The sequence below is a fragment of the Oratosquilla oratoria genome, chromosome 15 (genome assembly GCF_046742065.1).
Source record: "Oratosquilla oratoria isolate Oo_2021 chromosome 15, ASM4674206v1, whole genome shotgun sequence".
NCBI classification, from domain to species: domain Eukaryota; kingdom Metazoa; phylum Arthropoda; class Malacostraca; order Stomatopoda; family Squillidae; genus Oratosquilla; species Oratosquilla oratoria.
Genome location: NC_134791.1, coordinates 37655705 through 37670983, shown reverse-complemented (window position 1 = coordinate 37670983; position 15279 = coordinate 37655705). Strand labels below are relative to the sequence as shown.

At 47.6% G+C, this 15279-nt stretch overlaps 1 protein-coding gene across 7 annotated transcripts in view; it reads left to right on the top strand.

Moving 5' to 3' along the window:
• Shc (SHC-adaptor protein) overlaps positions 1-15279 on the top strand; it is a 291472-nt gene that overhangs the window by 169545 nt on the left and 106648 nt on the right. For 6 of the 7 annotated variants that reach the window (XM_076198803.1, XM_076198804.1, XM_076198807.1 and 3 more), the window contains one exon: positions 2149-3941. In XM_076198803.1, coding sequence (XP_076054918.1) covers positions 2149-3941 — 1793 coding nt within the window. The remainder of the gene's footprint in view (positions 1-2148; positions 3942-15279) is intronic. The other variant, XM_076198805.1, reaches the window with a different exon arrangement.

Genomic DNA, 15279 nt, shown 5'->3' with positions numbered 1-15279 from the left:
CACAGTCTGTGGCTCACCTGTGAAGCCCACGGCCTCAGCTCGATACCTGGGAGTCATTTTCCAGAGAGACGGACGGTGGACCAAGCACATCCAACAGGTCTCCCGAAACGCCAGACGAGCACTCAACCTGGTTCGGGCTATCCGACACGAGTCCTGGAGTAAGCACCGTGCCACCCTTATTCCCATAGTCCAGAGTCTTGTGCGCTCTCGGCTCCTCTTTGGCGCCCCTGCCCTCCACGACCTACCGCCAGAGACCCTACGCAACATGACCCGGATCGAGTGCCAAGCACTCCGCCTAGCGCTCGGTCTACCGACATCAGTCCCGCAGGAGCAGGTATACAGCGAAGCTGGGATCTTTCCTCTCCGACATCGTCTCAAGCGGGACGCCTGCAGATACCTTTTTGGCTCCGCGAGGGTCCCAAACTCTACCGATGCGGAACTGACAGAAGGCTGGATCGAAAACCAGACTACAGCTCCTATTCAAGGCCTGCCCAGCTCAATAAAGGACATCTGTCTCGCAGCCGGACTTCGACCAGACGACCGAAGGCTTGTATCCCAGCATCATTTCGACCCTGTTCCTCCCTGGGACCTGGACCCTCCCGACGTCACACCTGGCATCCCCGGACTAAACCGCGACGACAGCCCCCACCTGCTGTTAATGCGGACCCGAGAGTTACTGGCGAGAAAATATACAGAAGACTTCCTCATCTACACAGATGGCTCCGTCCGTGAGGACGGTCGCACTGGAGCGGGAGTCTTCCTGCAGCCGACAAACGAATCCTTCTCGGTGAAGCTTCCCCCCACCACCATCCAAACGGCCGAGCTCGTCGCCATCCGAGAAGCAGTGGTCAAGGTCATCAACCTACCCCAACCTCCACCACGAGTCACCATCCTCTCTGACTCCCGAACAAGCCTGAATATCCTGCAGGGAGTATACTACGAGTCGAGGCCCGAACTCCTCGACGACATACTACGCCTCTCGACTGAGGCCACAAATCTAGGCGTCCGCCTCCGTTTCCAGTGGGTCCCATCCCACGTGGGACTACACGGAAATGAAATGGCGGATAGCGCCGCCAAACGAGGCGCTCTACTGCCAGAGGAAAACCGGGTCGTGTTTCAGCTCACGTCCTGCGACGCTTTCCGCAGGATAGAACGAGCTTCCTGGGACATCTGGGAGTCGGACTACGCCGCCACCGCAGCCTCCCGGAGATGGCCCACTACTCGCCCTATGACCAAGGCCTCGGCCTCTTGCTCACTACCTCCTCACATATCTTCTGCTATTTCCAGGATCCGGGTCAACCACTGGTGGACCAAATTCCTACAACCTACCTGCACCTGCGGCACCGAACCGGTGTCCTTCCAGCACTGCCTCTTCTTCTGCCCCACGCTGAAGGACCATTTCCTCCCTCTACGAGACCTTCTCGGCGACCCTTCTACAGCCCTGGACCCCCTCCGGGCCAACACCACCACGGATTCAGGCCACACCCATATCGTCCTGGCAGCCCAGCTAACGTGCTCCTCCCCAGTAGGAGCCCTCCTCTAAAAAGAAGGATCATCCTAAACACTCCATCACATCTACACATCACCCTCTGGCACATGCTCCTGTCAGGAGCAACCCCCCCCCCCCCCAACTCACAACACCACCGCAAGCTAAAAGACAGTCCCTAAATCGGATACCTCCGCTGGGACGCAAACAAAACAAAACAAAAACAAAAAACTTGTACCTATCTGCTGAAGAGGACCACAGTAGTGGTCGAAATATAGAGTTCGTCTGTTTCTTTTGCTTTGTTTCTCCGACAGTGGGTTATTTAATTTTTTTTACTAAATGTGCTACTACATTTTCGTCTTGTGAAATTTACATATATATATATATATATATATATATATATATATATATATATGTATATATATATATATTGTATATATATATATATATATATATTGTATATATATACATATATATATATATATATATATATATATATATATATATATATATATATATATAAACTAGGTGCATGTGTACATTTCACGTATGCGCACGTGTGTATAAACATATACGAGTATTTATGTATGTATTTATTATTTATTTGTTCGATGTGAAAAGTAGCCGTGGTACAATTAATTTCTTTTCCTTCGTTTCGCCAGCAGGTAAAAGCGGCGTGTACGGCAGCTTCCGGAGTTGGACGAGCAGCAGCAGTAGCAGCGGCAGCAGCAGCAGCACGGGGGGCAGCACCAGCGGCCACAGCAGCATCGGGCCCGGAGCTGTCACAGACGGCGTCGGCGGCGGCGGCGGCGGCGGTGACTCCGTGGTGTCCACACCTTCTTCGCCATCCACCGCCACCACCTCGACGATCACCACCACCACCACATCCCCACCACCCACAACTCTGGTCGGGGCCCTGCTGGGGTCGCCCTTGCCCTTCTCGTCCTCGGGGAGCACAGCAGCCACCACGACCACTACCACGACTACCTCGTCCTCCACCACATCCTCCTCCTCCACCTCCTCCTCCTCGATCTGGTCTGGCGGCAGTCGCATCACGACTCCTCCTAAGACCTCGTCGTCGTCCTCCTCTTCCTCCTCCTCCTCCTCGCCCTCGCTGTCGCTGCAATCGTTGAAGGCCGCCTGGCGGAGCTTCACCACCAGTCTCGGGTCGTCGTCGTCCTCCTCGAGCTCGTCGCGGCTGCCGCACCTCGAGCGGAGCACCCACGAGTCCTCGGGGTCGGCGGAGCCCCAGGACTACCGCTACACCCACTTCCCCAACCGGCGCGCCGGCAAGGAGACGGCCCTCGACACCACCCACATCTACCTGACGCCGTCGTCCCGCACCTACACTCACCCGCACCGATCTCCCGTTCCGCCCCTGCCCCGCCTCCAGGGCTCGGACGCGCGTACCCTCGTCAAGTGCCTCAGAAAGCACCGCGAGAAGCAGCAGCAGCAGCAGCAGGGACAGCAGCAGCAGCAGCTGGGGCGCTGCCTCACGCGGAAGTCCAAGTCTGACAACGCCCTCCAGAAGATCGGCATCCATGTCAAGTCGCACTCGGACCAGAACCTGAACAAGGTCTGGCTCACGAGCGTCATCGGCGGCTCGAACAGCTCGAGTTCGAAGATAAACTCGATTTTCAGCAACGTGCAGCTGTCCGGCGGGAGCGGCGACAGCTGTAGCAGCAGCAGCTGGCTCGGGAGCAACAGCGGGGGTAGCAGTAGTGGTGGGCGTGTGCCGCCTCCGCCGCCGCCGCCGCCGCCCGCGCTTCCACCCCACAGGTCCAAGTCCTTGGAGAGGAGCCACGGCGTGAGGATCCACCCGGCGCCGCCCCCGAACAGCAGACACACCCGATCTCTCGAGAGGAACCATAAATTCCGCGTGGATCCGTCCAGGGCCCTGCTCCTCCAGCGCAGCAGCGACCAGATCCAGCATCACCACCATCACCATCATCATCACCATCACCACCACCACCACCTCCCCGACCAGCAGCAGCAGCAGCAGCAGCAGCCCTCCCAAGCATCCGACCACCACCACCACCCCGCGATATCGTCGTCGTCGGCAGCAGCGCCTCCGCCTCCCACGCAGCGCCACGCCCCCTCCCCGACACACGTGCCCTGGTTCGGGCCTGACTGGGCAGTTGTGCGTGGGTCTGATGCTGTAGACAAGGCCAGCCTAGTTCACAGCCCAGGCACAGACTCGGCTAGTGCAACAGCCCCAGCCGGTGGTGCCATGGACTCCACGCACGCTGACGGCGCAGGAGTGGGCGGCGGCGGCGGTGGCGGCGGCAGCGGCAGTGGCGGAGGCGGCGGCGGCGGCGTGGGAGGAGGTGGGGGAGGGGGAGGAGGTGGGGGAGGAGGAGGAGGAGGAGGAGGGTCGTTCATTAACAAACCGGCGAGAGGGTGGCTGCATCCCGACCAGCAACTGGCGCAAGAGGGAATCTGCTACGGAGTCAGGGTGCGTGTCTGCCTGCTTGTCTTGTCTTGATTTGTTTTGCCTTTTTCATTTCCAGTTTGCTTTCTTATTTGTCGCTCACGCTGCAGACGACTCGCCACAACCCAGGTCCACCCACTCACTTGTAATATCTGTCATCTATCCATCCATCCATCCATCCATCATCACACTCACTCTGTCACGCCTCAGGTCCACCCCCTTCTGACGTGTGTCATCCTTCCTCGCCACTTCTTGCTCACTGGTGGAGGTGATCACACCACAGGTGTTTTTGTTGCCACCTTTAAGAGGTAGGATTTCACCACCACCACTTCCAGTACTATCGCCACCAGTACCACACCACCAGAACCACCAGTACTATCACCAGGTCCACGACCGCAAACCCCAGAAAGGAGCGGATTTCGAGCGACCTTCACCTTCCAGCATAATGAAAATGTTTGGCATGAGCCAGGGAGAAACCGTAAAGTACGAAGACACTCGGTAGTTACTACATCGAAGCGTAGTTTGTTGTAAGGGGCCGCGATCAAATAATTTCCTCTGTCGACAGGCGATTTTAATCAGTAGGGAGATGTTTGTGGAAGTTATATATATGTATATATATATATATATATATATATTTATTAATTATATATATATATTATATATGTGTATATATATATATTTGTATATAATTCATATATATATATATATATATATATATATATATTTACACACACACACACACACACACACATATATATATATATATATATATATATATATATATATATATTTTTTTTTTTTCAACAGCCACCATTTTTATACTAGGGAAAGTCGCCCCCCTCACCCGTAATTATAAGGGTTAGATATTTGTGTCTACATTACCACGATCAGTAGTGGTGGGCAGCTACCCGTGAAATTACCGGTTTTATCGGCAACAAACTTAATGATAGCTTACCGACAAAAATTCTGCTACCGGTAAAGCTTCGTTAACCGATAACTCGATAAGCTATACCACACCCACCCTCAGACACCCTCCAATGGAGGGTGTCTGAGGGTGGGTGTGGTGTATACATTTTCGTTCACTCAGTACCACCAAGCCGAGACGTGCTTACCGAAGTTACCGCTCTCTGAGTGTTATGGTATAGCTTATCGAGTTATCGGTTAACGAAGCTTTACCGGTAGCAGAATTTTTGTCGGTAAGCTATCATTAAGTTTGTTGCCGATAAAACCGGTAGCTGCCCACCACTACCCTCCATTCACTCACTCGCGCGGTAGATACTAGATAGCATACTATAGTAGCACCAATTAAAGTATGACCTTTTCCCTTTACAATGACATAACAATAAAAACAATATGTAAAATAGAACCAGAGATATAGCTTATTAAAGGACAAAAACATTGATTTTTCGACCTCGACTCGAACTTGTGACGTCACTACTACCTCACGAGTCTTTTACCGTTAAACTGTCGGTAATTTCGGTAACTATTGTTGTTCACCAATTATTTCGATATTGAAATTAGCGGTATTTGCCCAGCACTAACGATCAGGAATGGCGTCCTCTTGCATGTTTGTTCCATCTACCCTCAGACGATTTCATTTGGTTGGGGTGGGAAACGTGACCCAAAATGTGGCGCCATCTTGGAAGGAACCCGCGGCCGGGAGGGGTCCTCGGACTCTTCTATAGATCTCTCTGGGAAGAAATGTTTGATTAGTGCCTGTCTTGTCTTGGTGCCAGTCTTTCCATGCCAGATGCTGTAAGGAGGAGGAGGGGAGCCGTCGCCGGGGGACGGCTCTTCTCGCGTGAAAAAGTAGAGGAAACAAGGCCAAAGTTGATAGAATTATTGGTTCTTGCTCCAGAGACCGCATGCCAGCCCCTTGCGTCTGCACCTCCACATACAGATGATCCTACCAATCGCATTGGAAGACGAGCGGCCTGGAGATGATAACTCCGACGTGCATTCCTCCGCGTGCGGGCGCTAATCGTTGACCTTATTGCCCATGCAAAGGTTTGAACTCAGACTTCGATAAGCACAAGCCAATGGGGTCTCTATAATATGTTCGGTTGAAGAAAGCCGCCGGCCCCTACCCGGAACATCATGCCTTGTTGAACGCGGTCAGAAGGGGCACCACCGTCTTTTTATATATTGAATCTCTCTGCCGTAAGACGATTTTAATCAGCTAACCCAGCCCCCATTACCCAGGTCGGGGGTGGGAGAATGGCGTTGTATGGAGGCTTGAAGAAGGCACCACTGTGAGGCTGGCTGGCTGGCTGGCTGTCCCGGCGGCGGCGGCGACTCCGACTCAGTGCGTCGCCATGGCAGCGGGACATGTCAGCTGAAGACAGCGATGCGACGTCGTCACACCTCACATAGCAATGATTAAACCCTTTCGCCACTGGAGAGGGGAGGGGGGGACTCGACTGAATAAGGTCGCCTGGCGGCAGACCGTACCAGTAACAGTGAAATAGTTTATCGATATATCCTTCGCACTTTCGTTGTGGAGGGTGGTGGAGTGGAGTCCCCCACCCATAATTGAATGAAATCACCCTGTGGCAAACAAAAGCAACTGTACAGATGATTAGCAGTGGAAATTGTAGATGGTTGTTCCATTTCACCGAAAATTGATGAAACTATCGTTTTCTATGAAATGAGCTTCGGGCCATATATATATATATATATATATATATATATATATATATATATATATATATATATATATATATATATATATATATATACCGGTATATCCCTCTGTGTCTCTGTGCTTGTGTGCATGTGATTGGCATCAGTCGCACGCTTGCAGCAGCAGCAGCAAGAAGTCGACGACGAAGAAAAAAAATCAGCTTCTCATTTGCTGACTTTGGGGATATGTTGCCTTTTCACTCTGGTTCACATGCACACAAGCTGGGTCCTTCCAGACGGACGTCGGAGCGAATCATCTCCCTGCTTGCCCGTCTTCAGAACGCGTGAACACCCTGGCCTTCATAACGGAGGCCAAGGGGTTAACACTCGCTCCACCAACTTAGCACAAAATAATTCTCAACCATTGTCGTCTCTGTTTCCTTCACCTTTACACGTAAGGAGAGCTTGGCAACCGGCGACTGCTCTCTTCCTCTTCTTCCTGTTGTTGTTTTAAGCACACTGGGGTGAAAGAGAAACGGTTCCCCAAACGACACAACAAATAGCATTTCAACGTTTCTTCCCAAAGAGGTCCCTGGTGAGAGAGGCTCTCAGAACTGTTGCCAGCCGCTGTGGGGCTGCGGCCGGCCTCTTGTCACTGAAATCGAGTACCTTATATTAATAGTAATAATACCTTTGCCACATATGCCATTAGAGAGAGAACATTTCTTGCATCGGAGCCTCCTGACTACTACATATTATCTCCTTCCTCTTTCCTTGCACCCCCCTCCCTCTCTCTTTATCTATCTTTCTCCCTCCCTCCCCTCCTCCTTCTCCACCCCTCTCTCTCTCTCCCTCCCTCCTTCCCTCCCTACCTCCCTCCCCTCTCTCTCTATCTCTCCCTCCCTTCCTTCCTCCCTCCCTCCCTTCCTTCCTCCCTCCCTTTCCCCCCACCTTGTAACTTTCTCGTTTTTAACCCTGTCACTGTCAAGTCTCATCAGAGCGCAGACAGACCTCTCCGCTGCCGCCGCCGCCGCCTGTGCCTTTTCTTTCTTTCCTATTCCGCCCACCTCGTCTACAGTGTTACACACACACACAGACACACACACACACACACACACACACACACACACACACACACACACACACACACACACACACACACACATTACCCATAGATCAGTCATACGAGCTCTGAGCTCTCTTCCGGGAGGGAAATAGCTGTCGATCACGAGTCCAACACGTGATCTAAAGACCAAGGTGAATACACACACACACACACACACACACACACACACACACACACACACACACACACACATATACACATACACACACACACACACGACATGCACGCGCGCGCTCGCCCAGCAGTAGCCCCTCAGCCCCAACCTTACTTTCCGCCGAAGTTCCACTTTTCTTTCGAGTTCTGAACTTTTTTTTTCTATGCAGGTAGGGGAGGTTCCCTTGGCTGAATAAGTTCTGTTAACGTTATCCAGAATGAAAATATTGGTCCTCGTCAACCATGAGGTTTAATGCCCAACTCGTCTCCACATTTTGTGCCTCCGTAGTTGCCTTGCCCTCCTCCACTATGGCTGTATCCTCGAGTATGGAGGGAATCCTGAAGAAAGCTTCCTGGAAACTCTGGCAACGTTTCTTAACATTTTTCGGCCCTAAGGTCTCTTCTCTTGTAGTTGTCAGGTCTAAGCAGTCTAGCTACCCCTTAACTGTGGTGAACATCTTATTACTAGAAGGATAAAGGAAAGTGAAGTGAAGTACCGCCATGTATTCAACACTTCCCAGCACCCCCTGAAGTTTATTTCAGCACCCGATGGGGGTGCTGGCACCTCAGGTTCAGTCGAGATGGATTACGTCCCAGGATTCCTTCTGGCTCTACTGTACCTGCCTGCCTGCTTGCGTCCCGGGACTTAATAGTGACTAGTTTGTCCTCCATTCACTCACAGCCTGACTGCTGGGCTTCCTTGTAGTTGCCTCTTTGTAGTTGTCGAGTGTGACCACGCATGAAAACCGAGTAAAATCTTCGGACGTCGTAGTGGATAGAATCTCTCTCTCTCTCTCTCTCTCTCTCTCTCTCTCTCTCTCTCTCTCTCTCTCTCTCTCTCTCCCCCTCTCTCTCTCTCTATCTATCTGTCTATGAATCTATTTAGCCAGGATAAATTCACGAAAGAGACCCGGATCGTCGTCCCTATGTGTCATTAATCGTAAAGTACGAACTGACACCGTCCTCTGTAGTATCTGGGATGTTCCCTGTCGGCAGCTCCTCAGCAGCAGCAGCAGCAGCAGCAGCAGCAGCAGCAGCGGGACTTTGCGAGACAGCCACGGAGACCTTAACACCCCCTCTCCTCCTCCTCCTCCTCCTCCTCCTCCTCCTCCTCCTCCTCCTCCCCCCCCCTCCCTTCCTCGCCTGCTCCCCAACCCCTCTGGCCCTCCCACTCCCTCCCCACTCCTTTTTGTGGCCCTTTCAGTTGTACCTGTCTCCTCGCCCCGTTTCAGAAGTTTCCAAAACCTTTGTAGTGATGACTAGTAACTTGCATCAGGTCTTAGCTCTGATCACCTCCATACTTCACTTCTTGCATGACCATCTCTTCCCTAGATTTTCGTAGTCCACATACTGTACTTGTTTTCCGGGGATGCTTGTAAGCCGTCTGCACCCAAATAACGGCCTAATACCATTTTTTGACTCTTCATTAACACATGCATCACCTCATCCAATCACTGCTTCTTATGTACGAGTGTATTCGTATGTATGAATCTATATGTGTGTTTATATATAAATAATATATATAATATATATATATATATATTGTGTGTGTGTGTGTATATACTTATATACACACGGTCTTTGGATCACGTGTTGGACTCGTGATCGACAGCTATTTCCCTCGCGAAAGAGAGTTCAGATCTCGTATACGACCGATCTATGGGTAATGCTGTGACCTTACACGCGCACACACACCCAACTCCCCTCCCACGAGAGTTGTAGTAACAACCCGCAGTACATCTTTACTGATTCAATTTGGAAGTAGGTAGAAACAACTTTGCCAACCGTGTAGTTAATGAATGGAATAAACTTCCTGCACAGGTAGTGCAATGTAGTTCAGTTCGAAGCTTTAAGAATCATTTAGATAAATACTTAAGTAAGATGCTGTAATGATTATAATTTATCTTATATTATTTATTTTTGTTTTGTTATCATTTGTCTGTCTGATTTTCATTTATTATTAGTTATATGTTAATTTATTATTTACCATTTACCTGTTTGTTTATTATTTTAACTATACCTATGCATTTATTTATGTATTTTATTTGTTATTTACATTATTATAGTTTTTATTTATTATTTTATTATTATTATTATTATTATTATTATTATTATTATTTTTTTTTTTTTTTATTTTTTTTTTATTTTTTTTTTTATTATTTTTTTTTTTTTTTTTTTTTTTTTTTTTTTTTTTTTTTGCATCCGACCTAGATATGGATAAAAAGGTCTCCTGTCGGCATGCTCCTCCTTTGTAATCCTTTACTGAAATTATTTCAGCCCTGGCAGTCGGGAACTCTACCAAATGTGCCACGAGTGTGTGTGTGTGTGTGTGTGTGTGTGTGTGTGTGTGTGTGAAAAAGAACCACCGGAAAGAATTGAAGTGTAGACGGTAAGATATTTCGTGTATTACAACTTCAGACAAAGATGTAATACACGAAAGTTCTATTTGTCTTCTGTTTCATTTTCTTCGGTGGTTTTTCTTGGATTTTGTTTCCCACGGTAAAGTGAGGGTATTGGTTGCATTTTATTGTGGAGTTAAAAGCTGGTCAGTAGCGTGCAGCTAATACTTAGGGTCTATATAATGCGCCCCTACGGACCAGAGTCACACATCATTTAGTCTGTGATAGAGGAAATCTCTATTCAGAGAGAAATTATGCTATTTTATACTGCGACTGCCCCTCTGTTATGCTGTCCCCCATTCTTGATACTGTTCTGTACCGCTTCTCCAAATATTCATTTCCTTTTCCGCTGAACCCTGTGGTAGGGGAGAAAGAACACTGCCACCAAGTCTTCCCACTCGAGTCGTAAAAGGCCACAAAAACGGGATGGGGATAGGACTAGGCATCCTACTCGCTGTAGCCCCAAAGGGAACATTCCTAAAAAAGCAAAGGCATAAGAGGGTCTGGGAAGAGTTTTCCAACCAGAACCCTAAGCTTTCGGTCTTGTAATGTGCATGGATGTGGTACAGATGAGAGTAAAAGGGAAGATATAGACAGTGTGTTTGTGAGAAGAAAGATGGATGTATTGGAATTGAATGAAACTAAGTTGAAAGGGAGGGGCGAGTTTGAATTTGGGAATGTAGTTGGGAGGGTGTCAGGAGTGAAGAGAGGACGAAGCAGAGGAGTGGATATACTAGTAAGTGAAAAGATAGATAAGCGTGTAGAGGAGTGGAGGATGTCTTCAATGTTAATGTGGATGAAGGTGAAACTGGGAAGGGAGATTTGGGCCTTTGTAAGTGCATATAGGCATGGTAGTGTCTTAGTGAGAAGAGTGTAGAGGAAAGGGAGGCATTTTGGATAGATTTAAATGAGTGCATAGGGGGTTTAGGGAGAAATTTAAATGTATTGATATTGGAAGATCTCAATGCCAGGGTGGGAGACGAATCAATTGACGGATTGGTTGGGAAGTGTGGAGTTGTAGAAAAAAAAATCGTAATGGAGAGTTGATAGTGGAGATGTGTCTAGAAAGAGAGTTGATGATAGCAAATACATTGTTTAGGAAGAAACACAAACAGAAGTACACACTGAAGAGGTTTTGTGGATGGAAAGGTGGTAGAACTTTAATGGACTATATAATGGTAATCGGAAGAAAAGTAGGAAGAATTTTGGAGTACTTGTTCTAAAGGGAGAGAGTGGGGGGGAATATCAGATAATTTGTTGTGGAAATCGTAATGGAGAGTTGATAGTGGAGATGTGTCTAGAAAGAGAGTTGATGATAGCAAATACATTGTTTAGGAAGAAACACAAACAGAAGTACACACTGAAGAGGTTTTGTGGATGGAAAGGTGGTAGAACTTTAATGGACTATATAGTGGTAATCGGAAGAAAAGTAGGAAGAATTTTGGAGTACTTGTTCTAAAGGGAGAGAGTGGGGGGGGAATATCAGATAATTTGTTGTGGAAAGTAAGTTGAGAGTGGAAGATAGATGGAGAAAGAGGAAAAGGACAGAAATTAGGGAGTTGATTAAGTGAACTGCTTAAATGAGAATGAAAAAGGAGTAGTACAAGAAGAACCTGAGAGAGGAGTGGGATTGAGTGAAGGGTAGAGGAAGAATGGGGATGTTTCAAGTAGGGAGTCACAAGATGTGTAAAGATGGTGTGTGGAACAAGGAGGATTGGAGGAAATAGAAGGGTAGTGAGTGGTAGGATGATGAAGAAAAGGTAGAAGAGAAGAAACGAGCATTCACAGATTGGTTGCAAAATAGGACAAAAGAATCATATGAGAGGTACAAAGAAAAGATAAGTAAATTATAAGGTAAACGAGGCATAGAAGAGAACAGATGTGAAATGGGGTAAGAGTATGACAGAAAGTTTGAAAGTAATAAAAAGATGTTTTGGAAGGGAATGAAGAGAGGATGAGGAGGTGAATCAAGTAAAGAAAAGGTAAAAGGTGCAGATGGAGAGATGATAATGGAAGAGACAGCAGTAATAGAAAGATGGGCAGAGTATTTTAGGGAGTTGCTAAATGTGAAGGAGAATAGGGAGGGAAAGGTAGTTGCAGTGGGAAGCGCTAAGAAAGTGACAGTGAAGAATGAGGAAAATGGAGGAGAAATAAGGAAATATGAGGTGAAAGCTGTTATTAGTATTATGAGCAGGTAAGGCACCTGAGTTAGACGGTGTCATGTAGAGTGTCTAAAAAAGGGATGTACAATGATTGTAAACTGGCTGATGAGGTTGTTTAATATTTGTCTAAAAGAGGGTAGAATGCCAGAGGACTGGAGGAGTGCCTGTATAGTTCCGCTTTGCAAGGGAAAAGGGGACAAGTGTGAGTGTAGTAGTTTCAGAAGGATCAGTTTGTTGAGTGTAGTTGGGAAAGCTTATGGGAGGGTCTTGATTAAGAGGATTAAGGGAGGAAAAGAGGGAATGTGGGTTTAGGACTTTTTTTTTTTTACGAGAGTAGTAGAGCCTGGGTTAGAATTAGAAATGGAGAGAGTTGTTTGAGGTAAAAGTACTTCGCCAGGGATGTGTTATGTCGCCTAGGCTGTTCAATTTATAAATGGATGGGATGGTGCTAGAGGTAAACGCAAGGCTGATGGGCCGGGGATTGGAGATAGTTAAAGAAAATGGAGAAAAGTGTGAGATAAGTCAGTTGTTGTTTGCTGACGACACTGCGCATGTAGCAGGATCAGAGAAATGATTAAGGAAGTTAGTGGAAGAGTTTGGGAAAGTGTGCGAAAGAAGGAAGTTGAAGAAAAATGTGGGTTAAAGGTGATGAAATGTACTAGGGGAGAGGATGACAGCAAATTGAAAGTAAGTATTAAGGAGAGAAGCTGGAGGAAGTGGATAGCTTCAGATACTTGGGTGTGAATGTGATAGGAAAGGGAGTGGAGGTGGAGGTAGAATGTAGAGTGAGAGAAGCAAGTAAATGTCTTGGGAGATTAAAAAGTGTGATGAAAATTAGACATTTGGGAAAGGATGCTAAGAGGAGATTGTATGAAATGATGATTGTGCCGACAGCACTATATGGGGCAGATACATGGAACATAAGAGAGGAAGAGTTTAAATGTGTTTAAGATTAAATGTCTGAGAAGTATGGAAGGGGGTACTAGACTGGATAAAGTGAGAAACGAGGAGGTGAGGAGGAGAGCGCGGGTGGAAAGGGAGTTGGGAGATAGGGTTGATGAAAGAGTATTGGGATGGTTTGGACACGTGGAAAGAATAAGTGAAGAAAGATTAGTAAAAGAGATGTGGAAGGAATGAACATGTGTGATATACACTGTGAGAGACACCAGGAGAAGTTCCCCATCTACGAGAGGCGTCGGACGATTTCTTTCATCCTGGATATCCCATATATCAGTCAGGACACTCCAAACAAAGTCGCCACCACTTATGTTGTGCGTGTCGTGGTTGGAACGAAAGGCGTTTTGGTTTTTCTTCTTTAACTTCTTATCCTAGCCTGCTACAATAACTGGCAGCCCAAAGGAAAACTCTGGAGGTTACCAGATTTTCCTAGCTTAAAATTACAGACGGCAAAAAGGGGGCATTCCTCACGGAGGGCTGCCCAATGAAAAACATGGTAGAAAGGTGACACTCTTGAGGGTTGCCAAAAAAAAAAAAAGGGGGGGGGGTCGATGTGAAGACCGTTGTAGGTGACCTTTGACCCTGTTCGCGTCGCCTCGACTTTGGAGTGTCCTGACTGATACAGCATATGGGTTTTGCCTGGCTGCCTGCTCTCGCCGTCCCGTGCTTGGCTGAGAAGGCCAGCTAACAATGTGATAGTATACCCTGTGAGAGACGCCACGTGTGATATACCCTGTGAGAGACGCCAGGAGAAGTTTCCCATCTACGAGAGGCGTCAGACGATTTCTTTCATTCTGGGTGTGAAGAGACAACAAGAGGCCTTCTCAGCCAAGCACGGGACGGCGAGAGCAGCCAGGCAAAACTCATATATCAGTCAGGACACTCCAAATTAGGTCGTGGCGACGCGACGCGAACAAGGTCAAAGGTCATCTACTGTACAACGGTCTTCACATTGAAACCCCCTTTGTTTGGCAACCCTCAAGAGTGACACCTTAATACCATGTTTTTCATTGGGCACCCCTACGTGAGGAATGCCCCCTTTTTGCTTTCTGTAATTTTTAGCTAGGAAAATCCGGCAACCTCCAGAGTTTTTATCTCTGGGCTGCCAGCAGTTATTGTAGCAGACTAGGATCAGAAATTAAAGAAGAAAAACCAAAACGCCTTTCGTTCCAACCACGCCACGCACGACAACACATCAGGGGGCGACCAAGGATGAAATGGATGGGGTAAAAGGGGCGTTGGGAAAGAGGGGAATGTCTGTTGAAGAAGAATTGGAGAAGACAGAATATTGGGATGAGTCGAGAACGGTTGTGTATAGATGATTCTGTGATACATGAGAGGGAGTGGGTGGGGTTGGTGGTTAGGGAGTATGTGTGGATGATATTTTGACGCTGCCCTAAGGGATTTCTCTCCATCTCTTTTTCTGCATGAGGGGACGAAGAGGGGGTGGTCGCTGATAAAATGAAGCGGCCTTGCTGTGGATGTGCTGTGTCTTGGTACATTGCTTGTGACCCAGGGCAGTGGGCGAGATGCGGGGATGACCCGTCATCCAGGAGGAGCCAGGAAAAGAGGGAGGGAGGGATGGTCAATGGGAGTGGAGAATGTGGGGATGAAATGGGTGGAAGTGGATTTATGCCTTTGACTTTGGCTACCTCCCTTGTTAAGGGGAAAAACTGTTGGTATACAGTATATATATATATATATATATATATATATATATATATATATATATATATATATATATCAAGGACTACTATTACACAGGACGTGCGCACCCAGATCCCTGGGTCCGCTAGCGGAGGCCATTGCTTTTTTTGTAACCTAACATTTTATATTGGACAAATATATCAAAACTAGAAACCTAACATTGTATATAGGAGAAATATATCAACTATTGACTTATTCAATACAGTATAAGTTAATATAAACTTTTATAGTGAAAT